At 43.4% G+C, this 26,106-nt stretch overlaps 1 protein-coding gene across 3 annotated transcripts in view; it reads right to left on the reverse strand.

The window, feature by feature from the left end:
• The window catches only part of ZBTB16 (zinc finger and BTB domain containing 16), a 166,588-nt gene that overhangs the window by 81,316 nt on the left and 59,166 nt on the right, over nucleotides 1–26,106 (reverse strand). For all 3 annotated transcript variants that reach the window (XM_074936695.1, XM_074936694.1, XM_074936696.1), the window contains one exon: nucleotides 6,241–6,338. In XM_074936695.1, coding sequence (XP_074792796.1) covers nucleotides 6,241–6,338 — 98 coding nt within the window. The remainder of the gene's footprint in view (nucleotides 1–6,240; nucleotides 6,339–26,106) is intronic.

A 26,106-nucleotide genomic window follows, 5' to 3' on the forward strand; every position in this document is an offset into this window, starting at 1 on the left:
AGAACACCCTGAACACAGTATTAACAATAGGGTTTGCCTTGCAGTTTTGTAACGATTATAATTATGCTATACATACATGCAATACTTATGCACACACTATTCCATGAGAAACACACTCCTAAATGGAGGGTCGCACTTCTCCAGACCATGTCCCCACTCTCTCCCTCTCTGCTTTTCACAGTGTCACAACAACCCCTATACATGTAAGCATTTTAGCTCTATTTGCCTATGATCCACATTCTGCAATACACCAGTAGTAAGTGCTATGGCCTATCCACTCATATAGGAATACAGGAGCCAAGTTCCAAAGAGCTCTCAGGTCAATGGAAAACCATATGCAAAGGGAGGATGGATGGGGACAAAACTAACATTAAAAAACAGAACAGTATCAAACCATCCCCTGCACCTGTTCTTGGCCATTAGTAGCAGGTGTCACAGCAGAGGTGGGTTCTGATATGGCGAGGACAATGGCTTTATAGACCAGTTCAGTGAGAGCATTCATAACATCAAATTCTAAGGCCAGAAGGGATCCTCTAGACTTAGCTGCCTAGCACAGGGCTTAGAATTCCCTCCAGTATTTCATGCACTGAGCCCATACACCTCATAACTGAGCTCCAGCACTCGTTAAAGTTTATTTTTAGGAAGGCATTCCATGAGCATATTCATAAAAGCAGGAAAATGGGATGTATGACCAGACCTCAGAGACAAGACTGCATCAAAAGACTAAAGAAAATGGATATCTGGACTGAAAAAAAAAAAAAAAAAAAGGGGTAATGATCTGGAAGGACATTTTAGGGAGATGGAATTAGACACAGCAGCCTTCGTTTCTAATTCAAGTGTTTTCTTCTCCTTATATAAAAGTGACGACATGGGTCAAACACGTGCACAACTGCCAACTCCAAATGTTCAAAAATCGTGTGATTTGCTTAAAAATCATGAGATTAAAAAAAAACAAACAACAGTTGGGTTCTGTTTGCCTTCTGGCATTGGAATATTTAATGATCACAGTTTCCAGCTTTTCTCCACAACTCTGAGGGCTAGAAAACTTAAAAATAAACAAAGCCGAGCTTGTCAAGCAATCTAATTTCAGCAGCTGGAGCTTTAAGAAAGACCACCAAATATTGTGAGACTGACGAAAACACTGGAAGAGGTGGCAACGGTGCAGATTCACCCCTCTTGCTCTTTTTCTTGCTATATAAAATGGGTAGATATTGAACTTAGCACCAGAGTGAGGGCCAGATACTGGAGCGCTGTCTATTTATACCAGCTGCAGATCCAGCCCTACAGTCTCTCAGCTTCCCAGAGAAACCTAAAAGTGGGAGAAAGAGAGGAAAAACTTTCTAACTGATCTCCCAGAGCTGCATCAGAGCATTTCTCCTTTCCCTATGACTGGAAACCCCCAAAAAAGATTTTCCCCAGCACATCACCGGAACTGACAGCAGGTCATGTGAAAGACGACATGAATTGAACTGTACGTTATAAAATAAGCACCGATTTAGTGCTCATCCCTCCCCAAGCGCCGCCCCCCAGCCCTGCATTACAGTACAATATGACCTTGATAGGAGTCACAGAACCGGGACAGGCCAGAAGAATCTCGTTAGTTAATTCGTTAGTTTATTGTTCATTAATTAAACTTCTCTTTATCATCAGGTATCCCTCAAACATTTGATTAGTTGAACACATTCCGACTGAAATGGAAAAACTTCAATTAAATGGAACATTTACTACTGCCATCATCTACGGCCTTTTGAGGTGTGGGGGAGGACCCCAAATCATAAGGGTCTCCTACAGGGCAAACTTCTAATTCAACAAAATTGTCCATTTGGACAATGAAAACTGGATTTAGGAGATTTAATTTTAGCATGCTAGTCACTGAAAACATAACCTCATGTTGTGGATCCAACACGACCTCATTTCATGGTGGGGGGGTGCGGGGGGAAGAAAGGAAAAGAAGAGGTGCAAAGGTCTCGTGTTTTAATAAATAACAGTGCTGGAATTTAATGCGGCTGTTTTCGAGCGTTCAAACAGCTCCTTCTGCCTCCCCCCACCCTCGGATTTCACCCAACCCCAGACAGATTAGAAAAAAAATTAATCTTGTATGATGACAAACTTGGCTCAATGTTCACTGTACATACTGTACCCACAAGGCTGGCAGCCCGCCAGGGATTGGCATGGGGCCAAAACGACAACAACACACACAGGCAGTGCAAGCCAAAAAAGGGGGAGGATGGAGGAGGAGGAGGGGGAAGGGAAAACACAGCTGAGATGCTAAGTGCAGTACACACGGCCTGCCACAATGCCAGGTATTAGCCAGGACCTCAGAGGCGGCAAGCAACGCACCCTCCCCGGACAGTGTCTATTCCTCACTAGACAGCTGGCACCGTTGCCTAGGGCACAGCAAGTGCCACCTGGATTAACTCTGTTGGCTTCAGGGGAGCGACTCCGGGAATATACACCGGATGGTAACGCCAGTCAGAATCTGGCCCAATTAAAATGACAACAAATCAGAGGATCCAATCCTGCAAATACTTATGGCTGGGAGTAGTGTTTGATACTGTGAGAAGGACAAAGGGAGGCAAGTCGCCTACTCCTGAGAATAAGGACCATGCTGAGTGAAGTGCGTGCGGGATCAGGCCTTAAAGGCAGAAATAAAAAGGGGCCATTGTCTTTTCATTGATTTATATCTAGTATTTTTTAGAATAAAATCTGTAACCGGACTCTCTTTATAAAGCCAGTCACAGCAGACTCTCAGATATATATGAAGGAACACTAGCCTAGGTACAGGAAACACAGAAGAAAAGTCTTCAAGTCTAATTTCTCATGCATCAAGATTAACAGAAATACAGCAGTCAATATCCAGGACCAAACACAGAAGGAAACAGTAGCACAAGAGTTATTGCTCTTGGTTTTTTGAGAGGCAGGGTGTCAGGGAAATACAGCTAGACAGCGGATGGATTCATTTCCATTTGGAATGCCAAACTCATGCATGTGGGAGGATCCAGGTGTGGCAGATAGTCTAATAAATTGACTACGATCACCATCATGCACCAGGAGTTCAGAGTCAGCCTTGGGTGACAAGAGAGGTTGGAGAGGAGGAACAACAAACAGATCTTCACTCTGTCTGTACAGCGCCTTGCACAAGCAGCATTCTAGGTATTACCGCAATACCATTCAGTATTTGTGCCAGGTTACTGTGCAGTGGGGTTCTGGGGTGCATTGGTATTCCAGAGACTATTCGTGCACCTGACACTGAATGTTGAGGAGAGGCCCATAAGTAAAAGGGGCAGAGGTGCCAGAGGAAGGGAGCAAGGTGAATTGCCAGAGCTCTGGGAAGAAACCTGGATAGCAGCTGCGCGATTCCTGGCTCTAGTGTCTGTCATCCACCTCCCAGCAGCACCACGCCCCCCAATTCATGCCCTTCTCGCGGGAGGTACTCAGCTGCCCCTAACTCCTCCCCGCGGGACAGCTGAAAGTTCAGCTAATTTAGGGCCAGGCTCTCAAAGCTGGGACTCAGAGGTGTGAGCTCTTATTGGGTCAGGAGAATTTCTCTTTTAGAGACTGGGACAATCCCAAACAAACCTCCAGACTTGAGTGGCTTGGATATAATGGAACCGGATCATCCCCTATTTTCACGACAGGAAAAACCAGCCCTCCTCAACCACTCTCACCATGTGTATGACGAGTCCTCTTGCAGCATCTAGCTGCCCACCCTCCATCAACACAGAGCAATGGGGAAAGCCAGGCGCAACACTGCTTAGCTCTGCGCAAGCCCCTACGTGACCAGACCTGCTGGGGTATCTCACTCATGACCTGCTTCCCTTATTCCAGCCGCAGGCCTCCCCCTTAAGCAAAGGCTGCCAATTATGCCATGTTGCTGGGTAGTTCTGTGCCAAGGAGAAGAGACCCTTGGAGACTATTCTGAGTTCCTCTCAAACTCAGTTCACTGGTGCCTTATGGCCAGCTTTGAAATTGTGCCCGAGAGCTTGCTGTCTTACTCCCCATGTGCCATGCAGCCCTCTTCCCCCTCCAAGTCTAATTTCTCATGCATCAAGATTAAAAGAAATATAGTAGTCAATACTCAGGACCAAGCACAGACTGCAGGGAAAAAAAAAACACAAAAAAACAGAGGAGTAAGAGAGAGACAGCGTGTGCTCATCTTCCACAGAAAACAATTTATGAAGCATTTGAAAAAACTGATTGTACTTATTGTGCACAATCTCTTCATTTATCCCACATTTGTTTGCATGTCTATGGTCAGATGATCGTGTTTATTCTAGCCCTGTCAGGACCTCTAGAGCACATGTGCTGCTGGTGTATGTCAGAGGAGATTCACTGATCCATGATCAACGATCCAGGAGTCATCTGCTAGGAGATATCTGTGTGCTTCGGTTCCCACTCTGACCCAACCAGAATGGCAGAAGCCGCTCTCAGTGCTTAAAGAACAAGGACAGAAGCAGCACTTCCATGAGATGCATGAACTTGAGTTAGGAAATTATCCTGCATCTGGTCTCTCATACTTATTACCATTCACGATTAAAGCACTGGCAGGAATTATAACACTTAGCATTTTATGGAGGTAGGCGAGTAAGTATTAATTGTCGCCATTTTACAGGTGGGGAAATGGACCATTTGTTCTGTGTTTGTACAGTGCCTAGCACAATGAGGGCCTGGTCCATGACTAGGGCTCTTAGGCACTAAAATAAAACAAACAAACAGAAAGTGCAGTGACTTGCCCAAGGCCACATAGGGAGGGAATAGCAGAGGAAGGATTAGAACTCACTGCCTTCTGACTCTCCACCCTGTGATTATTCCTACAGACCATATGGCAGAAAGTTCTACAGTGATGCTAGCATCCTTCCAAAATTACTCCAAATGTGCAGCCTTGTAAACTCATGTGGACTCTAAGGGTGTGTCCACACTGCAAAAAACCCCCACAGCAGAATCTCAGAGCCCAGGTCAGCTGACTCGGGCTTGCACTACAGGGCTAAAGACAACAATATAGGTGTTCCTACTCTGGCCAAGACCCTCCCCCCTGACTGGGTTTCAGAGCCCAGGCTCCAGCCTGAGCAGGGATGTCTACACTGCTATTTTTAGCTCCCTAACACAAGCCCTGCGAACTTGAGTCAGTTGACATAGGCTCAGACTCACTGCTGCAGGGATTTTTTTTTGGTAGTGTTGCAGTTATGTCTACACTGCACACTAAGTTTAGGTCTGTGGGACCTGGGCTTGTGGACTCGATGTTTCCAAGCCTGCACTTGTGTGTCTGTAAACTTGGCTTTACGATTGCTGGAGCCAGGTCTTGGAGCCATACTACACTACAGAGACCTTCTGACTCAGGACAGCAACTTGTCTCGCGTCCAGACCTCCAAAATGACAAGGCTTGGACCTGAGTCACAGTGGGACTTGGGCTCTGACCCACCTCCCTAGCAGTATTGCAGGGCCTTGGTCTTGAGTGTTTGCTGACCCGAGACAGACTGATTTGTGTGTGTGGACGGAAGCGTGGGGCATGAGCTCAAACCGGAGTAAGCACCCAGGCTTCGTGAGCAGTATGAACATACCCTAAGTGATTTACCCTTGAATGAATGAGACATGAATTCGTATGTACACTTTACCTTTGAGCAAATGGATCCAATGGCTGCCTGCATTTTTTTTTAAATAGAAAAACTAATTGTATATGGGACTCTATGCCCAATAGGAATTTCAGACTAAATTAACTTGCAAAACACGTCATCTTCTCACTAGTTTAGCATTCCAACCTTTCTATATCTATTTAATTAAAGGGCCTGCATAATTTGAACCCAATAGTTAGATTCATTAGACGGAGTGCCTAATTTTGCAACAGTTTTGCTCATGAAACTGCAGTGGGTGCCTGTACGTGGCAAATACGGTACACACACACACACACAGGAAAACCACTCCAATATTGTGGCCGAAGTGGATGGAGGCAATCGAATAGCACTCAGCCATGCAGTAGTCCAAGTCTGTTATTCCAGGCTGCTGAGGACCTGCAAATATTTCCCCAGTTAAAGAGCTGAAAACAAAACCTCTGAAAATGAATGTAACCGGCTCTGGAATTAAAAGGGAATATAGTCATAATTTACCATTCTAAAATGGTTAAAATAATCCCCTGTCCTACACACATGCGTGCACTGTTAAAGTTTGTCGGGGAGTTTCAATAGATTTGGGTCAATATGACAGAGGCAGCAGTCCCTAACGGAACATCGAAGTCTCTAAACCTACCTGAGTGAGCCAGTAAGTGCATTCGGAGCCGCAAGCTATCCAAGAATCGTTTCCCACACAACTCACATCCATAAGTCTTCATACCACTGTGCAGCTTCCTAGGGAAAAACAGAGACGGATTAGTCCTCTTGCTTGTTTGGGGGAAGGGGAAAAAGGTTTATTTAAAATGTTAACACTGAGACCTTTTGAATATTTCATGAAATCTACACATTATCCGTGAATTTTCTCATTAGCTCAGCAGGAACACAAATCACAGATATACTTGTTTCATATAAAGCTAGACAGCTGTAGGGACAGGGGGAAAAATGGGACTTCTGCTGGCCAACAGCAATGAGGAGGCTCAGCCAGAATATTCAACCATCGAGGCCTACTCTGCTATCAAGGTTGCTAAAAGGGAAGTCATTTCTTGGGTGTCCTTTGAGCAAAGGGAAAAGGAGAGCTGCTTTATCTGAGGAGCATGTGGGAAGCCTGCTTGAATCTTCTCCCCAAAGCTTGCTTTAGTGAAGTTCAGAAAGTTTCAGTTCTGGCATTTTAGGAAGAAGGATCCTGTAGGGTTTTGCTTTTCCTTCCCCTAACTGGTTTGTTTACAAAGCACCTATCCTACCTGCCTTTGTCCAGAAACAGAAACCCTACAGGCAAACCACAGTGACACCATGAAGCAATTAAAGCTGAATGAGAAAAATTACTCTTGTGAAATTTCTAGAGGGACTGCAAGCCCCTTTTAGTAATAAAAGGATCAGAACTCTTACTAGGGTTGCCAACTTTCTAATGCACAAAGCCGAACACCCTTTCCCCATCTCCTACCCCGCCCCTTCCCCAAGGCCCTGGTCCTTCTCCGAGACCCCGCTCACTCCATCCTTCCTCCCTCTGTCACTCACTCTCCCCCACCCTCACTCACTTGCTCATTTTTACCAGGCTGGGGCAGGGGATTGGGGTGCAGGAGGGAGTGAGGGCTCCAGCTGGGGGTGCGGACTTCAGGGAAGGACCAGAAATGAGGGGTTCAGGGAGTGGGGGGGGGGAGCTCCAGGCTGAGACAGGAGGTTGGGGTGCGAGGGGGAGGGGTCTGGCTTGGGGTGCGGGCTCTGGGGGGGATAGGGGGTGATGGGCTTGGGGTGCAGGAGGGAGCTCAAGGCTGGGGCAGGGGCGCAGGAGGGGGTGCAGGGACCAGGCTCCATGCTGTATTTACTTTGGGGAGCTCCCTGGAAGTAGCGACATGTCCCTCAGCTCCCAGGCGTAGGGGCGGCCAGGCAGCATACTCGCTGCCCTTATCCACAGGCACCACCCCCACAGCTCCCATTGGCTGTGGTTCCCGCCCAATGGGAGCTGCAGAGCTGGTGCTCAGGGAGGGACTGGGGCAGTGCGTGGAGCCCCCATGGCCGCAGGGACACATCGCCGCTTCCCGGGAGCCGCATGGGGCCAGGTAGGGAGCCTGCCAACCCCACACAAACCAGACTTTTAATGCCAGGCTCCCTTTTTGACAGGACGTTTCAGTCGAAAACTGGACACCTGGCAACCCTGAAGAGATGGCGAGCTAGAGATGTACCCATCCCTACAAATACTTCATGAAGGACATCAACGCTGTCCTTTCCATTGAGGGGGCAATGTTAGGATACGTACATCGATGACATGTATTCGTGCATCTCACACCACCTGGACCAAGGGTAGCAACAGACGAGCACTAGCCAAAGCAGCGAGCTCAGAAGCAGATTAGAAGAGTGGCCCCTTTGGAAAGCGAACAGCAGGAACTCCATTGCCCTAATCCTGCTTGCTACTGCAGTAGGTGAGTCCATATTGGGGGGCAAGAGGTAGGCTGCAAGGTCCCTGCTGAGAAGTGCCATCCAGATGTTGCTGGATGTTTGGAGTGCTGATGAAGCATAAACACAGCTCACTCTTCTGGCTAAAAATACTGCACGTGAGAGACTCTCCAGGCTAAGTACCAAAGGGAAGGAGGAGGATGGAAGGAATAAAAATATCTCACTAATGCTTCTCCCAAGAGCAGTACAGATGGGACAGAATCCTGGAGAGTTTTACTACAACTGGTCCTGAGATGAGCATCCTTAACTCCTATTATCTCAGCAGGAGCAAAGGCAGGGTGCTAAGTGTCTTGCAAGTTCACCCCCAGAAACAGGGCAAAGCGATGTCTGTTCCCAGAAATTGAAGCAGCAGATGCTTGATGCAGAGTTTCTGCTTTAGTATTTTACTGTTCAAATTTGCTTAAATGTAGTCAACAAGTTTAATGACAAGTGGCACTGAACAAAGCTTTCATTCACTCCTTGGTCAGAATCTGACTAGAAAGGTGGGCATTACAGGGGAAAAAGTAGGGAATATTTAGGGCACTAAAATCCTTACATATATTTCACTTAATTGGATTCCCCCGTTGAGCCCAGATTGGAGAGTCTGGAGAGATGGGTAGTGCATCAAGATCGTGCTTTCTGCACTATTTAGCTCAGAACCCAAACCACTCCTTTCTGGAAGGATGTTCATTCTTCTTCCTAAAGAAACAACCCCACTCAAAAGCAATTCAGTAGATCCTAGTGCACTCTACTAGATTAAATAATATTTAGCAGACACTGCTTGTGCAGATCTGGTGAGCAGCGCTGCCCAAGCCAGAAAAAAATTAAGTTATTATTAAAATGCAAGTGACATGTTAAAGGCACTTGCTCCCTGGCAGCATAAAGCACACGAATGCGCTAATCTCAGAAGTCTATGGACAATCATGACCCTGACAAGAGGATACAGTATCCTAGCAAACAGGAGCCTTCTTTCCACTCCTCAACTCACACTGCTATAGCCAGAGAATTCTTTCAATCACAGTTTTCTGTTATTCACTAACCACCCCCCAAAATCCATCTTCTCCTCCACCCCCTTTTAAGGCCAATTATTGGTCAATCGCAAGTCTCACGCACATTGACATTGCAAGGCAAAGTTCCAAAGTTAACTCACGATCATCTATTGTTGAGCCAACTACACTCAGAAACATTAAACAGAAAACATTAAATGAACTTTGACTATTTCACAGTGTCAGAGGTTGATAAATGTATTGTTTAGAAGCAGCCCATGCTTTGTAGTTGACACAAGCATTGAAAAGCTATCAAGCCAAGTTTGCTACATTTTCCTAAGAAAGATGCACACCCATTTATTGTGATCTTTTCATACAGATGGAAGTGGAAGAGTCTAACAACAAAAACACATGCAGCTTTCAAAATAAGATTCTATAAAAAGAGTTCTTTGCTGATGTTTTCATCCGACGATAGAGTCAAATGACCTACTCAACCTTCTAATCAAATCCACTATTTATTATCACTTTGTTATAAGACAAACATGTTTTATTGCATTGGTGCCAAGTATAAACTACAAACTCAAGATAATACTTAGTCCTGCCACGAGTGCAGGGGACTGGACTAGATAATCTCTCGAGGTTCCTTCCAGTCCTTTGATTCTATGAAACAGTTCTGTGCAGAACTGGGCAGGGTATACGTATCCCAGAAAGCAGGGATCCATTGACACTTTAGTTGGCTATCCAGCATCAGAAGACCCTGAAAGTCAGTGGCTGGGCCCTAGTAACAAGCCACAAAATTATGGACAATTAGGAGTCCAGTGACATTTTAAAGACTAACAGATTTATTTGGGCATAAGCTTTCGTGGGTAAAAAAAAACACTTCTTCAGATTTTTTTTTTTAAACGAGGCTCACAAACATTCTTCTACAAAGAATTCTATGAAGAACGGCCCTTTTCCCAAATGTCTACCATATTTTATTCTAGTTGGGACTGAGTTCACCGTAGCCTGTTAGTTAAGTGGCCCTCTTTCAAAATGGCCATTGTTTCCAAAAGAGGATAGAGCCAAGCTGCCCTCAGGGAAGATGGTGGCCCCAGACATCATCAGTTTTTAAAAGGTTGAGACTACACATCTTCAAACGATTAGAAATATCACAAAGTAACCTTCTTCTTTCGTATTCATTTATGCAACTTTAATAATTTAAACAAAAATTGCCAGGTAAAAATTAACTTAAACTGGAGTGAAGACGAGGATTTATCACTAATTTACGGGTAAAAACACATTTACAGGATGTGGTGATTATCCACCATGTTTTTAATTTTTTTTTAAGGCCTGGAAAAGCAGAAGTAAGAGTTGTTTTGGTGCCTAACTCCATTCTGTAGTGGTAAGAGGAGAAATAAAATAATGAGGAAAAAAAACTAGTGTGGGCCTTTAAAAATCAGTAATCTAATCTGGGACCATAAAACACCGTTCGGCACTAATCTTTGCTGTACGATTACTGCGCGGTGTCACTACCAGACAATTTTAAGGATAACTACTAACCCCGGCTGCTGGGGAAGGAAGGCCACAATCCCAGCCTTTCCTACAGCCCACGTATGGATGGGGACAAACCCCAAACCCTGGAAGTATGGGTGAGTCCACATGGCAAACAAACGTTGCTGCAAACTGCCACCCCCCCCCCTTCCCTCCCCTTATCTAGATCTCGAAAGTATCTCCCAGACACACACACGCCAATTGCATCCTGCCATTTCTCATACCCCACAGCTGTGTGAGAGATTCTACCCAATCCCGTTGCAGGGTGGGTGGTAAGAAAGCCGAGTAGGCATATACAGTGCAAATGCTACTTTCAGGGTAATGTCTAAAGATAGCCTGTGCTCAGACTGTCACACGCTTGAAACAAAAACACTGTGTCCAATTGAGATCTTTCCCAAGGAAGAGACAACCCCTGAAAACACAAACACACACTCTTGCACTCATCTTGAGTCATCACTCAGTCAAGCAGCACTCCAATGTTAAACCGTCCATTTGCACCAGACTGGGTTAAGCGATGCCCCGTGGTCCTTACTGCCTTTCACTTAAAAATAATAATAATGGAGGTGGTGGGTTTAAGAGGCACAATGGTTAATAACTCATCTTGGAGTCAATGGCGAAACTCCCATTGACTTCAGTGCCACAAGATTGGGTCCCAACAAGGCTTGCTGCTGTCTTTCCTAACAGAGCTCTGGACTGGGATACAGGGATTTGGATTCAATTCCCATCTCTGCCATAGGATTGTTGGGTGATGCTGAGCAAATCACTTCCTCTGTGCCTCAGTTTCCCCACCTGTAAAATGGGGATAATGGTACCGACCTCCTTTGTACATGCTTTGAGATCTACAGGTGAAAAGCACGGTGTAAGAGCTAGGTATTACACTATAGTGGATACACAAGTTACTAACACGCAAGCTAGGGCATCTTTACTGCAGAAGGAAGGGGAATATTTGTCAATGTGGCCAACAATCCGCTTATCTTAAAAAAAAACCCAAAAAACGAACTTTGTTTTTTGGCCAACAAAAACTTTTCCTCTCTGATTTCTAGACTGGAATGTCAAGATAGGATGGAGCCAAACACATGGTGCCTTGACAGAGAACAAAAAGTATTAACCTGACTAGAGATACCAAGATTTAAGCCAGGCCCACTAGGAGCAAGGTTGGTTGGGCCAATGTGTGGGACGAGGTGGTATGTGTGTATGGGGACTGAGGATATCTCGGGAGAGAGAACAGCAGTGGATACGCATCATGAGCATCTGGAGCCAGCAAGCCAGCCGTACACCCTTCCTGCCCAGTAAAAGAAAAACTTCATGGTGTGTTTCACGTCTTTCTTTTTTTGGTACAAATTCGTATTACCCAGAGCTATTTGACAAGATGGTATTGCCACATATTATGCTTGCTAGCAACAGAGCTCATTGCTCCATGATTAGTCAATATTAATAAACATTACCAAAGGCATTTACAACACAATTTACTTGTTTAATACAGCACTTGATGCTCGCCATAAAGTAAATATATCAATAAAAGGCAAACAATTTCAAATCAGATTTAAAATAATAAAGCACAAACAATAACTACACAAGTTAAAGAGGAAATAAAGGTGTTCATTGGATAACTTCTTTTAACCCTTTCACTGCCACAGAACCAGGTACATGGCTTAAATGCATCTGTGTTGATGCATTGTAAGGATGTGGTGAATAAGGCATGCCAGGAGGGCATATTTACTACACTGAACAGTACCCTCCCCTCAAGTGATAAATGATGTGTTTGATCAGTATTTCTGTACAGGGACTAGAACACTGTGTTCTTGAGGTTTCTAAGACAGTTTGGACACCACCAAACGAAAAATACTTGAATGCGAGGGATCGCGGGATTGCCAGAAAACCAGATGCTTGCAGCCACACTGCCTTGTGCTGGAGCCCTGTCAAACCTCCAGCTAACACGGACAGGCCAAGTCAAGATCTCTCAGTAAATGTCAAGGTGCTGCAGGGAGTCTGCTGGGGGAGAGGGCCCCCTCCTCTTAGAGTCAGCACTGAACCAAAGCCATAGCACGGTACTAGGGGACACTTGCTGCTGGAGGGGACGTCTTTTTCATGAGATGCATGCTGCGGCTGCGCTTTAACGTGCCTTGTGTGGTCGCATTAAAGAAACCCACCTCAACAAGGGGCGCAGCTCCCAGCGCTGGGGCACTGTTTACACGGGCGCTTTAAAGGGCTGCAACTTGCTGCTCTCCGGGGGGTGTTTTTTCACACCCCTGAGCAAGAAAGTTGCAGCGCTGTTAATTGTCAGTGTAGACACGCCCACAGTAATTAACTCCTGACCCCTTGTTATATGTATAAAGGCCCCTCTTGAGTCAGGATGTTACCCAAGCTGGCTTCCAACCAGAATATTGGGGTTACCACTTTCTACCTAGCTGAAAGCCCACCCACAGTGTCCATTGGCGGCAGTCTTCTTCACTTCCTGACTTAACCAACCGCTGCTGCCTTCCCCCTCTGAGGGGGCTGCACTTCATCCACGATGGAAGTGTCCCTTTCACAAAGGGTCTGATCCTCCAAGATGCTGCATACCTTCAGTCCCAGTGCAGTCAGTGGGAAAGGAAAGTGCTCAGGGCTTTACACGAGTGGACCCCACTGACTGGACTGGAGCTAAGTTTACACTGTCTTGGGATCTATCCCAGAATCTGTCAACGTTCTTTGGGTGGAATGGTGCTATATAAAAGTTATACTTCGAGAAATAGGGGGGAGGAGGGGAGACTAAAAAAAACCATGTTGTTTCCTGCATTACACAATCGTATTAAAAAACACCCGTTCCATTGTATGTACACATAGTCTGTAAGTCGAGCTGGCTCTGGAGTAGAGCAATTCGTTCTAGTTCTTGTAACCGTAAGAACAGACAATAGCATTTGAAGCTAACCACAATCCCAGTAAAGTGCTTGCAGATAAGACTTTTCCCTCTCCTCTCTCCCCCCCGCCCGATCCTCCCCCACCAGAAAAAGAGTGTTAGAACAGGGTGTCAGAAACGACAAAAGAACACATTAATCTTACTAGTGCAGCAGCTCACATAGAAATCTACATGGCAATCAAACTTCAGCTTTGATATTTCCGGCCGTTACGTAACCTGCTCATTGTTTTAAAATGCTCGAGTTCTCACTAAGTAATTTATTTGAAATATCTTTATCGACAAATTTCACCTGAGCACAAAAGTTTTCTCATTTGGTGTCTACTTATAGGACGATCTTATCATGCACAATCTTATACAGTCTCTTTCAACAAGGTCTTAAAAGCGCTTTATCTTCTAGGTTCCTGGTAGCAAAATATGATTGAAATGTTCTATTTATGCTCACTGGATTAAGGAGATGTTGCAAAATTGCACAAAAACCTGGCAGATGTAAGCAAGGTATTACAGCCGCTCAGGCTGTTAAGATCTAAGCGAGGAGATCAATACGTGTTTCTGCACTTTTACTGAAGTTGTACCTTTAAAATGGAAGGGGGGGGGGAGTTGTTAAGAACATTAAAATAGATCTCTCCTCACTGATATTATCCAAATTTGGGTACAGAAAGATAGACTGAACTTTATTATGACAGCTTGATGCTGAAATTAAATTCCAACTATTCTGTTTGTCCCGAGATGTCCTTATAAGCAAATTAAACTAAACAAAAGGATATTCAGGGATTAAAAGGAACAGCAATCTGGAAAGGTCTTTCTTTCCATACAATCATGCCACGCTTTTCGATATAGTACCACTAGTCAATACTTGCAGCATGCAAAATTACTTTACTGTGCAACATTAAATGAGCACGTCTCAAAGTATACAAATTTTCTGCTGCAACTGCTGGAGAAACAAAGGCCTCATGATAAATTCCTGCTAAAATCCTAGATTTAGGACACTAGCATGGCTCAAAATCCAGCTTTTTTTATTTGGAGGAGACTATGCTACAATGCAAGAGTATGCGTCAGCCTTGGAATTTGTCCAGAGGTATGGCAAGTGGTGTTGTACAATTGAATTTCCTCTTGGAAATGGGGTTTGCTGCAAAGGAGTGAAGAATAGAGGGACATGGATAAGGATTTCCCCCTCACCCCCCCACAACCCCTTTACATGCTCTACTCCAGTTTCCATTTCCCTCCCTCTTTACCAGCAGGAAGAGGCAGCTAAAGATCTGACCTCAAATTTTTTCACATGGATGTAATACCCACAAAAAGGGTTAAGTTGGTTGAAAGCAACTTTGAGAAGTAGCTGGAAAAAATATCACGTGCTCGGGATATGGCCAGCCAATGAAAGTTTGTCCTGCTGACATAATAGTTCTAACCTGGTTTTTCATTGGTGGGGCATGCTGTGCCTTCCCTGGTCTCCTGCTTGAGAATTCTGGGGATAACGTTTCTATGGAACCTTAAAGAAGCTTCTCTCTTCCAGTTCTTTGTAAATGTTTGTTTTCCTGCCTCATCTCTGGATTCAATTATTAGTGCTTGAAATATTATAGCCCTCAGAGTTCATCCAAGTCCCAGAGGAACTGCATTTCTGAGAACCTCTAAGACAAGAGAACGTCATGGCCTTTCCAGTCTTCCAACATTCCCCACCCTCTGTCCGTGGCCTGCTGGGGACAATCTCTTTTTCTGTGTCCAGGGGTAACCGTTTTATTAGTTCAATACCTTCCAAAGCCGTCTAATGCATTTCAAACTGTGTCACTGCCACGGTCTGGGTTTTTAACTCCCAACAGCAGGACATCCTGCTGAAGATCAGTAGACCAGCAATATCGTGCTACTCCGGCCACACAATCCATTTACGGGGGCTGCAACGCAGCTTTCCCTCAGCCAGTGGGAAGTGTCACGTGTTGGCTTGGAATGGCCATGCCCTCTAGGGGCTGGAGGCCCTCAAAAAAAAAAAAAATAAGCAAGGCCAGGGAAATGAGATTTCTACTTTCGCACAGAGAGAAGGGGAAGTTTATCAATTCTGTCCCAAATACAAGCGGGCCACTTGCTGACCATGACAACTGCATACACCTCCACCAACAGAGCATCTACGTAACCTCAGTCACACTAAATACTATGCACCAGGCTCTTGCTGGGGGGGGGGGAGGGGGGGGGGGAAAATCAGGCCAAGTAAATACAGTGAAGCTGTTGGGAAGACCTCAGCACCAGAAGGCACCTGCCCTCATGGGAGGCCATTCCAAAGAGGTGGTGTTTTTTTTTTAAATGTGGTTTTCCCTTTAATTATGGTTTATTAAAAATGCACATTTAAATATCAAACCAGCTTGGAGCTAAAGTTTTCAGGTCATCAGCTATTACTCAAGAATGTTTTGGCTTTGGAAATAAACTGTCTATTTGCTATTCCAACCTTCCTCAAAGTAAGGAAATTAAAAATCAACACATGACCTTGTTTACGGAGAGGTAGCACAGAGCTGTGATTATGCAACTATCTTTGTTCGAAGGCCTAAAAGCCAGGAAGCGTACAGTACCTTGAGGAGTAGCTATAGATCACTCAAAGCAAACTTGCTGAAGGAAGAGCCCTTCCCTAAGTAAAAACCACAAAGACAGGTTTGCCAACGAGTTCCCTATACTTAAAAAAAAAAAAAAAAAAAAAAACACAACGCAGCAATATTCCTTTCCAAACAGACACTGGAAAGAACAAACAAACAAAAGCTGGAATGGAAGTAGGCCCCTTACAAGCTGCAAGTAATTAAAAAGGCCTGTAAATGCCCTGCAAAAAGCACTTCAAAGAGACAGTAATTCCAGCAATGGCTAGTCAAGAGCGTGTGGTGTAAAAATTATGAGTTTTCCCAACAGGGTGCTTTGTGTGAAAAGGACAGGATTGGTGGCAAGCGATTCTGCACCACTCAGGAGATTTTTATGTTCAGTTGCATACAATGGGCATGTGCAGGCATTTATCAACATGTACTTTATCCACGTGTACACAGGAACAGTGTGTGGAAGGGGAAATAAACTACCACAGGCTTTCCTCATTACAGGCTTTGTTCCAACTCTGTGGTAGTGAATTCACCGTACCTAGGGTCCAGACTAATCCACAAGCTAGCCCATAGAGTCAGTACCAGTTACACACCGACTACTGCAGTAGCTAGGAGGGAAATTTCCAAAAGCTCCTGGGATTTAGGAAGCACAAGTCTTACTACAAACTTACATAAGTGACACAAAGACACGTGATGAACTGCCATCCACATTTTTGCATTGGTTATTTCATACAATCTGTTTGCATTATGGCCTTACTGACTTTTTATTTTCCTAAAGTTCCTATAGGAGTCTTTTTTATTACTCAGCCTTAACTCTGTTATTTCCCAGTCACACAATGGCTAATCCTTTATCCTTCCAATAATTTCTCTCTCTCTCCCTCTAAGAGGGGAGATGGGATGTGTGTACAGTCCTAATATGTAAAAATCACAAATAGCAAGTAGCTCAATTCTGCCATAAACAAACCCCTATTCTGCTCAGTTTACAGCCCCACTCTAACTCCGCCTGCTTAAAAACCCATACATAAAAATGTCTTTTACTATATTTAATTTAATGAGTTTTCATTCCATACCCCCACCTACCTCCCCTTCTTTAAACGAGGAAGACAAAAGCCTGCCTCCTACCAGAAGTGATAAACTAAACCTGGGGTAAGCTTTCTAAATGGACTGCAACTTTGTGGGAAGCCCTCTCCACTCCCCATCCCCAACCTGCCTCCCCCACAATAACCCCTACCATTGCAAACAAGATGTATGGATTTTGGACATTTGATTACTTTTAAGTATATATTTTCCCCTCAAATAGACTGAATACAATGGTTAGGAAATTTGACAGAAAGCTATTCTGAGCCATTTATTGCCTTAATACGCACCTTTGTCCAACAGGCAGTTTTGACAAGAGCGATAAATTCCAAATTTATGTCAACAGAGCATATGTTGAACACCTCATTTCTGAGCTAAAGCGGCATGCTGCCCCATAAATCACAGTTCTGTTTGAAATGAAAGTAGATTACAGGCCTGTGTTATTGAGCAGTTAGAGCTATAGTCATATAAATCAGAACTTTTAACTCTAGGCGATCCGTTGTGCAATTAACTAAAGGGTACTTTGTCATTTCAAGGCTTGTGCACAGACTTGGCAGGGCGCACAGCTACTGGGGAAAGGCAAAAAAGTTACTGGCAACTAACAGCTTTAACACTGCAGAGTTTTGCTAAATACCAGTTGAACCAGTTAATTCTATGAACAACCATGCTAATAGAAAACCCAAACATTTGCTACACAAATTTGATATTGTAGATACCTAACCATGCAAGCCCTTTGCTCTAAAAAAGGCTCGCTCTCTCTCTCTCTCTCTCTCACACACACCCAGTAGAAGTAAAAACTAGTCATTTTTTCTTTGAGTATAGAACCCTTGGTGCATGTCTTATTTTATGTTCTATACAGTGCCAAGAAACATTATTTGAGCTCAAATAATAAATAAGGGTAACTTGACATTCACAGCAAGGTTAACCACTCACTTCCACTATTGGAGAACAGGAGAAAAAGGGCATTGTAAGGATCTCCAACTACAGCACCTCTCATCAAATTGAGGTATTTAGGGCTAATGGATAAGCATCTTCTCTGTTATTTAGATATCAGTTGGTGTAGCAATGGTGTCCGACATTCTGAAAAGAAGAGTTTTATTGTGTTTAGCACTAGCCTTTCCACCATGCCAACCACCAATGCAGTCACATCACAGGCCAGATAAGGAGTAGAAATTTGCTTCCTACCTGCCTGCTTCATTGTGTTAACGAAACACCTGTTTCAACACTGCCAGCATTCAATGGGTGCCAGTCAAGAACTTTGAAGGGCAATGCCAAGACTAGTTGGCCAAACCTGACCTTTGAAGAATCATCCTGCTTAAGTTTTTGCCTCCATTTTTCCCCCCTTCCAAACTGGTCATGCCTAACAAAAAAAGTATTGAAAATTTGTATGTGTGTGTGTGTGGGGGGGGGGGGAAGGGTGAGAAAACCTGGATTTGTGCTGGAAATGGCCCTACTTGATGGTCACTTTAGATAAGCTGTTACCAGCAGGAGAGTGGGGTGGGAGGAGGTATTGTTTCATGGTGTCTGTGTGTATATAATGTCTTCTGCAGTTTCCACGATATGCTATGCATCCGATGAAGTGAGCTGTAGCTCACGAAAGCTCATGCTCAAATAAACTGGTTAGTCTCTAAGGTGCCACAAGTACTCCTTTTCTTTTTTCTTTTTTCAGCTCAGGAAGGTAAATTTATGGATCTGGCAACCTTGACAACATCCCTAGCATTCACAGATGCTGACTTCTCAAGATGCAATGTCAGTCTAGCATTGTAGTTGAGTTACATCAATCTATTTGGCTTTCACCATTATAAAGGATAAACTTGCACAGAAACTCAGTGTAACTAAACAATCTCAACACACACCACACAGGAATGCTACTTCCTACAACTATAAAAAGGAATTTCCAGATACACCAGAGAAATTGGTACACTCCAAAAATTACAACAGCAGGGGAGATTTTCAAATTCCCAGCTCCCAGTGAAAGTCAATGGAAGCTGGGCACCAATCTGCCTTTAAGAGTTACTCAGCACCCAGCAGATTTAATTTGTGATCCAAGCCAAAGAAGCATCCTGTACCATCTATTCATTTGTTTCTCTCCTAAGAAGTCACAAACACTGGAATTCAGCATTTGACTTTGGTTAAAACCAAAGTAAGCTGGGTCAAATTAGCCCAGCCTCTAGACAACTTTTTCCAGGGACATCTACATCTGGGGTAGTTCCATGAATGGGGAGAGGTAAGAGAGCACCAGAGGAGGGTGGTGTCAGACATGTTTGGCATAAACCAAGAGAAACCTGACGTGATAATTCACGTGCCTTGTCACTTTCATGAACGTCTCCTTGCTCATCCCAGAGACTTCCTTTTTGGGAGACTGACAGCAGCAGGTCTTTATCATTCTTTCCTCAATGCACATGAACAATTAAGTGATTTCCATTAAATTTATAGACCACGGTTTTCCTTTCTAGGCTGGACTCATCAGTAGAGATCTTACTGTTTAGAATGCTGGAAAATTCATTTCTCACTGAATAAATTACTCATCCAGAGCCAGACTAGTGACTTTTACTAAAACAAATAAATGTATAGTTAAGGAACAGCAAAAAGCACCCCTAAGATGGCTGATATCCAGATCCATCATTCCTGACCATGCACGCTCAACCAGGCCAAAGGGAAAGGATGGAGTTGGCTAGAACGTCACACTCAAGTGCTGCATTTTCTGAGGAAAGGTCACAAACATTAATCCCGATCATTCAAGTGTCAAATTTCTTGTGCAGTGCCTTCCATATACATCTCTTCAATAGACACCACCCTCGCTCTCTTCACTCAGAGAGCGGAGACTACCCTTTGACAGAAAGGAACTTCATTTGCCTTCCATAAGGCACAACTGAATTCATACACAAACTGTCACTTTGCAAACCTTTAGACCCTTCGCACATGACTTGCAAATATTAGGAAGTGTCACTGGTTAAGAAATTCTCAGGTCTAGTCATAATTTAGTAGCCCCCTGAACATTCAAATTATAATACTTTACAGAAAGCGAACATTTCTTTGCTGGCATGGGTAGACAGAGATGGAATGCGGCAGACAGCGATGGAACGCAGAAGACACCGGAAGAAACAATTTTTTCCACATTCTCCAAAAGTCCAAAATGAAATACAGTAAAGTGCAGCTTGTTAGTGGATGTATCCATGCTCAAAACTAATGACTAATATGAAGACCGTTCAGGTAAGCGTGGGAATTTGTGGGCGTCTTATGACTCAAACCAATGTTTTGATATTTGCTATCGTTTGAAGAAGCATGGAAGAGATGGCTTCTCACTGAAGCGCTACATTTCCCTAGCAGGCCGTGATTACTTAATGATAAAACATTGACCTGTACTGAGTGAAACCTAAAATTGTTCCACTAGAGGAAATAGGGAGACATCAGTAAATTACAGACTTCCACAGAAACCAGGACTCCTCGCTGAGGCGTAGATCTTTAGGAGGTTTTTCCACTTTACGGGTGGATGAGTCTCACTGGACTACAGGTACTTTCCCTTAGCAACAAAGGGATCAAAAAGAGACTTCAGGTTCTAAATTGAAACTGGCCACAGACATGAAAGAACTGCAGAGCTCAATTTGTTTAGCTTATTAAAAAGAAGATTGAGAGGTGACTTGATTATAACCTCTTCATGGGGAGAAAATACCATGTACTAAAAGGTTTTTTAGCTGAGCACAGAAAGACAGAACAAGAATCAATGGCTGGAAGCTAAAGCCAGAAAAATTCATATCAGAAATATGGCACTTTTTTGGGGTAGTTCCCCCCATCCCCGACAGCAAGGGTGATTAACCACAGGAACAAACAACCAAGGGAACTGGTGGATTCTCCATCTTTTGAATTCTTCAAAGCAAGACTGGATGCACCCTTCTGGAAGATATGTGGTAGAGAAATACAAGCTACCAGATGCAATGCAGATGTAACTGGGTAAAATCCGGTAGCCTGTGTCACATAGGCCAGTCGATAATCTAATGCCTTTATAACCTATGAATATAAGTAGCTTCACTGAAACAGTCAAGGAGAGACTGATGCACCCTAAAGTCTTGCATCAAAATATCCTCTGCTTACTTTAAGGTTATTTATCCAGAGCCTCAATTTTCCTCTTAACCAATTTCAAATATAACTATCCAAATCCCCAGTCAGTTGTTGTCACTTCCTTTTTCTTTATTAACAGCCCTGCAAACTCAACCTAGAATCTGAGGCACGCTAGGTTCTATCAGACTCCCGAATCAACAAGTTTCGGAAATCGGAGCATAGTTAAATTTGTTGAGCCAAAAGAAAAGAATTTCATAATCCTAGAGTTCCAGAAGGAGTAAAACATTTATTTTAGTTACTAATCCGGAGTCAGCAGGCTCATCTCTGAATTTGCACAGGGAGCAGATCTATTGATTAACAAGGTGCTCATTTTACCAAGTCACTTTTCAGAGTAAAACTGTATTTGAAGATATTATAAGCAATAATCCCACAATGCTGGCTTGTCAAGCAGCTCTGTATTTTAACATTATCTTTGCTCCATGCTCTCCTTTGATGAACAAGGTGGGTATAAACTTTGGGAGGTGGGACAGAGTTGGCTGGTGCCCAAAGTTCATAAAAGATATTTGGGAAATAGCTATAAACTTTTACAAAATTATTAATACTTAAAAAGAGCAGTATTAGGGTCTTCTATGTGAGGAAATGGTGAGAAACGAGTGCTAACCAGGTGTGCTTCCTTACTACCAGGATGCCAAGACTGGAATGTGAAATGAAAAGTGGTTTGAGAGAAAAATATCTATAAAGTGAGTCAAGAGGTTTGTAGCTCAGAAGAACTCTTCATTAATCACACAATATGTCCATTTAGCTATCGTTAAAGGAAAACGGAATTCAACAACAAACACAATATATACCTCCATGGTGAGCAACAGAATGTGAGGATAGTAAGAGGTGGCTTTTCTTTCCCATGTTATGGCAGTTCCATTTCTATGCTGTTTGGTATATTTCAACATCATGGGTTCCTCAAGTTTCAAAGCAAATATCAGTGTCTATTTTCTGCAGCAGGGCAACTCGAATTCACAGCCCACAATTGCTGCTATTACAATCTCATGCCAAGTACAAAAGCAATGATGTTAGTTCCGGATTTATGCAGTACATCCAACAAATGAGCCAAGGCCTTTCTTTGATGATGCAAAGAGGAGCAGTTGGGAATACTACCCGAAAGAGAGGGACTAATTGGAATGGGCCATTTCCCCTCCACACACCCTCTGTTCTGGAGCTGAATTCATTCAGTAAAAGCAAAGATACTAATTTTTCTGACTACCCCTTTATTGAAACAAACATGCATCTATTTCTCAGGTATTTCTAAGGTGCCTAAACTCCCAGTGCCATATGCAGCCATGCGCATTTTTTAAAAAAAAAAATCCGTGTTCCTTTCACATGGCATTTTCAGCCTCTGTTTCCATAAGCACAGCCAGCAGATCACAACATTGGTGATCCTGGTTCATACAACCTGAAGGTGAAAACAAGATGAGATGATAAAAACACAGGTAGATGGGTTCTCACTCATGCATTCTTGGAGGAGAAGGGAGGTTGGTTAGTATAAGGCGGGATTTTCTAAACCCTTAGGGAGGGAATTTCTATATCCAAGTCCCATTCATTTTAAAATTAGGTAGGTGTGAAAAATCTCACCCCAAATCCTCTGATAAAGACCTCCAGGGACTTAACACACAACTCAACCCCGAGTTAAAAAAAAAAAAAAAAATCAATCTTGAGACCACCACCGGATTCTCATGATTTATAAGAGCAAAAAGGACATTAAATGAAACTGAAAAACATGAAAAACTCACAAAAGGGAATCCTTTTGTTTCATTTTCATAAAGACAGCAAGTTAAGTTTTCCAAAAGTGCTTAAGAGACTTAGAAATCTGAACCCTGTTTTCAAAAAGTGATTTGAGCATTTAGGCCCAAATTTCAGCCACTTTTGAAAATGGGACTTAGGCACTTCTGACGATTTTACCCAGTACATAACCAGCCTGTGGAACTCATTACCACAAGATTTCACTGTCACTGAGGCTAAGAGCTCAGAAGGATTCAAACAAGGATTCGGTACTTCTATGGATAATGAGAACTCCACAGGCACATTAGATAGAAAAATATATATATTTTACAAAGCAACATAGAATTTTAGGATTCAGGTCACCAGCTATGGCAGGGGTTAGAAGGAAACTGCCCTTTGAGTAGGTTATACAATAGCTGTCTACTAAAGGATTTTCTTTCATCTTCTAACATAGCGAGTTCTGACTTCAGTCAGAGACAAGGTACTAGACAGGTGGACCACCAGCCTAAATTCAGCATGGCAATTACAGTTTTCCTTCCAAAATATGCACAAAAACATTTTAAAAAACCCCACCTTTCCTGAGCTGCATCAATCATTCCTTGAGCCAGAAAGACCATTCTTATTCAATTTCTAGCACACTAGCAATTTTTTCTCATTTTTCCCTGCTGTTGAATTTGAAGACTGAAGGGGGGGGGGGGGAGGCGGCAAGTAACGCTGACCCAGAACATGCCTCCAACGCGAAAAATATATGGCTCTGTTCTGCTGTAATGCAATCGAGAGTTGGCGACCAAAACCAAAAGCTTTCCAAGGTTTGCAAATCATTCTTTTCCCTGTACCTGTTTTGGCAGCCAACAAAAACACAAGGGGGAAATCATAAGGCAGACAAAACTAAGATCTCAGAGTCCTCAAGTTAAATTCAAGGGGGGAAAATATGCATTAACATTAAGGATAGACGCCAAAAAGCCACAAAATGAAATCGGACATCCCACAAATTCCACAGCGTGCTTATCTGTGTCCCCTTGCCTGAGCAGCACAGCACTTATGGATCCAAGCCCCAAACACCATGCAGTACTAAGTGCTACTGGTAAAATATTTACTCTACCTAAATACTGTAGGTTAAGTGAAATAAATATTTTGCCAGGGTTATAGGGCCCTCCAAGGACCATGTGTGATGCAAGAGCTGGTATAACTTGAGCGAAAGTGTTTATAATGGAATCTTAATAGATTTGCAAGGAAATCTTTCCTGGAAGGAAGAACTGTGGGTATCCAAAACGATCATTACTACCATGGGTTCTAGGTTCTTGTCACTGACCAATTCCCTAGTTTCTCCAACTGCAGAGCACAAATGCTTAGTGACTCTAATGCTAGATGATTTTTGTAGTTACTGAACCCCCTAGGTTTACAGATCATTGTGGAAGCAAGTTAGGATACTGAGAGGTTCATGATAGAACAACTAAGCTGCCCCCCGTCAGACTCCAGGGTCTCGTGCAAACTCACAATGCCCTTGGAGCAGGCCTGTTACTGAAGGAAAGCTCCTGCCATTATCTAGACCAGATATTTCAGAGTCAGTGGACCCACAAGTCAAGACGCCCAAAGTGGTTTCTGAATCTCTCACACCCAGTACAACGGGCTATAGGTAAAATATCTTCCCACCACCACCGCCCCCAACACACCCTTCAATAAGAGGCACTCCGCACAGCCTACTCACCTGGAAAGACCGGTGCAACACGGCTGTCACTACTGGAAGATATTTAGGATGAGATTTTTCAAAGCTGCCTAGGGGATTTGGAAGCAATTCCCAGTAAAAATTAGCACCTTAATCCTGAAGGTGCTGGCTCCGACGACCAGTAGCAGCAGAACAGGAGTTCACATCTAGAAGCCAGCTACTATTTTAAGTGCAACTATGTTGACACCATAATGCTTGGCCAGTGACCCCATCTTGCAAAGGAGACAGACAGATGCAAACCAACATTCTCCTGTGTTTGAAGGGACGAGGATCAGACTGAACCCTCAGGTCACCGAGTCCATTCCCCTGCATCCCAGTATTTGTACTTCAGCTGAACTGCAGCAAGCGGACTTTAAACAAGCCAAGTGCAGCCATAAGCAGCAACAAGCTTCCAGGTCTTGGCGTATAAATTGAGGGAGGTCAGCTAGTCCGAAGGGACGTCCACGTCTCTCCCAGAGCCACTAGTCTAAGCACCAACTGAACTGTGATGCCTCCAGATATCATGTGCAATAAGAAAGGTGGCAAGATATTGGGGTTTTATGCTAATGAGGACCATTTTCCAACACAACAGGCAAGTTGATAAAGTTCCTGGGACATAAAAAGCATGAGCATTTGCAGTGGAAGTTTTTGTGCAGATTAAAAAACAAACAAACAAACAAAGGGGGGGGTGTATTGTGATTTTTGAGAGAGATCTGGAAGGTTACCAGCCTTACGAGTAGCAGCACTATAAAAAGATTCAGACACTAAGTATTTCCTTTCCTATAAAATATTCATTGCAGTATGTGAGAGCCAAGTAGCAGAAACCTCAAGCATTTCTAACTTTGTACTGCAGTAATAACAGAGTTTTATAGGAACCTTCTGATTTTATTTATATCCGGCTATAAATATGTTGTTCCATCCGATACAGAACTGTGGGCATGTACGTACCCTTCTCAGGCTATACAGCGCACAGACAAAATGTAAGCGAAGCAAGTGAAATTGGTTTGGTTTAGCATTCTGAACGGAAGCGGACAAAATAATTTGCAAAAGAAAGAAAATCATTCCTTTTGGAAAAGGCTTGTTTGGAAGAGGCCTTATTGTCCCTTATCATAAACAATAGTTCCTTTAGGTAAAGCTCCCTTACCCCAATAAAGCAAATCAACTGTCAGTTTAGATCTTAGATCGAGTGAATATTTGAGAACACCTATTCTGCTTAGAAGACCTAGGGAGCAGCAGCTTAAAGGAGAGATGCCAGAGTGAAGAGAAATTTTTGTATTTCACTTTCCAGTTTTTTTTTTTTTATTAATTATTGCTTATAAAACATTTAAAGAGGAGAGAAATTAAAGCTGCACACAATACTTTGTGTGTAATATGTCCTGCATGTACACTGTTACAGCTGTTTTCTGCTTATGTTCCCTTTACATTTCTAAAGAATCTACTTAGCTACCATTTTGTGAGGCAGATGTGATGCAGCATTTTAAAAAAG

Source organism: Natator depressus, chromosome 22 (genome assembly GCF_965152275.1).
Source record: "Natator depressus isolate rNatDep1 chromosome 22, rNatDep2.hap1, whole genome shotgun sequence".
Lineage (NCBI taxonomy): Eukaryota > Metazoa > Chordata > Testudines > Cheloniidae > Natator > Natator depressus.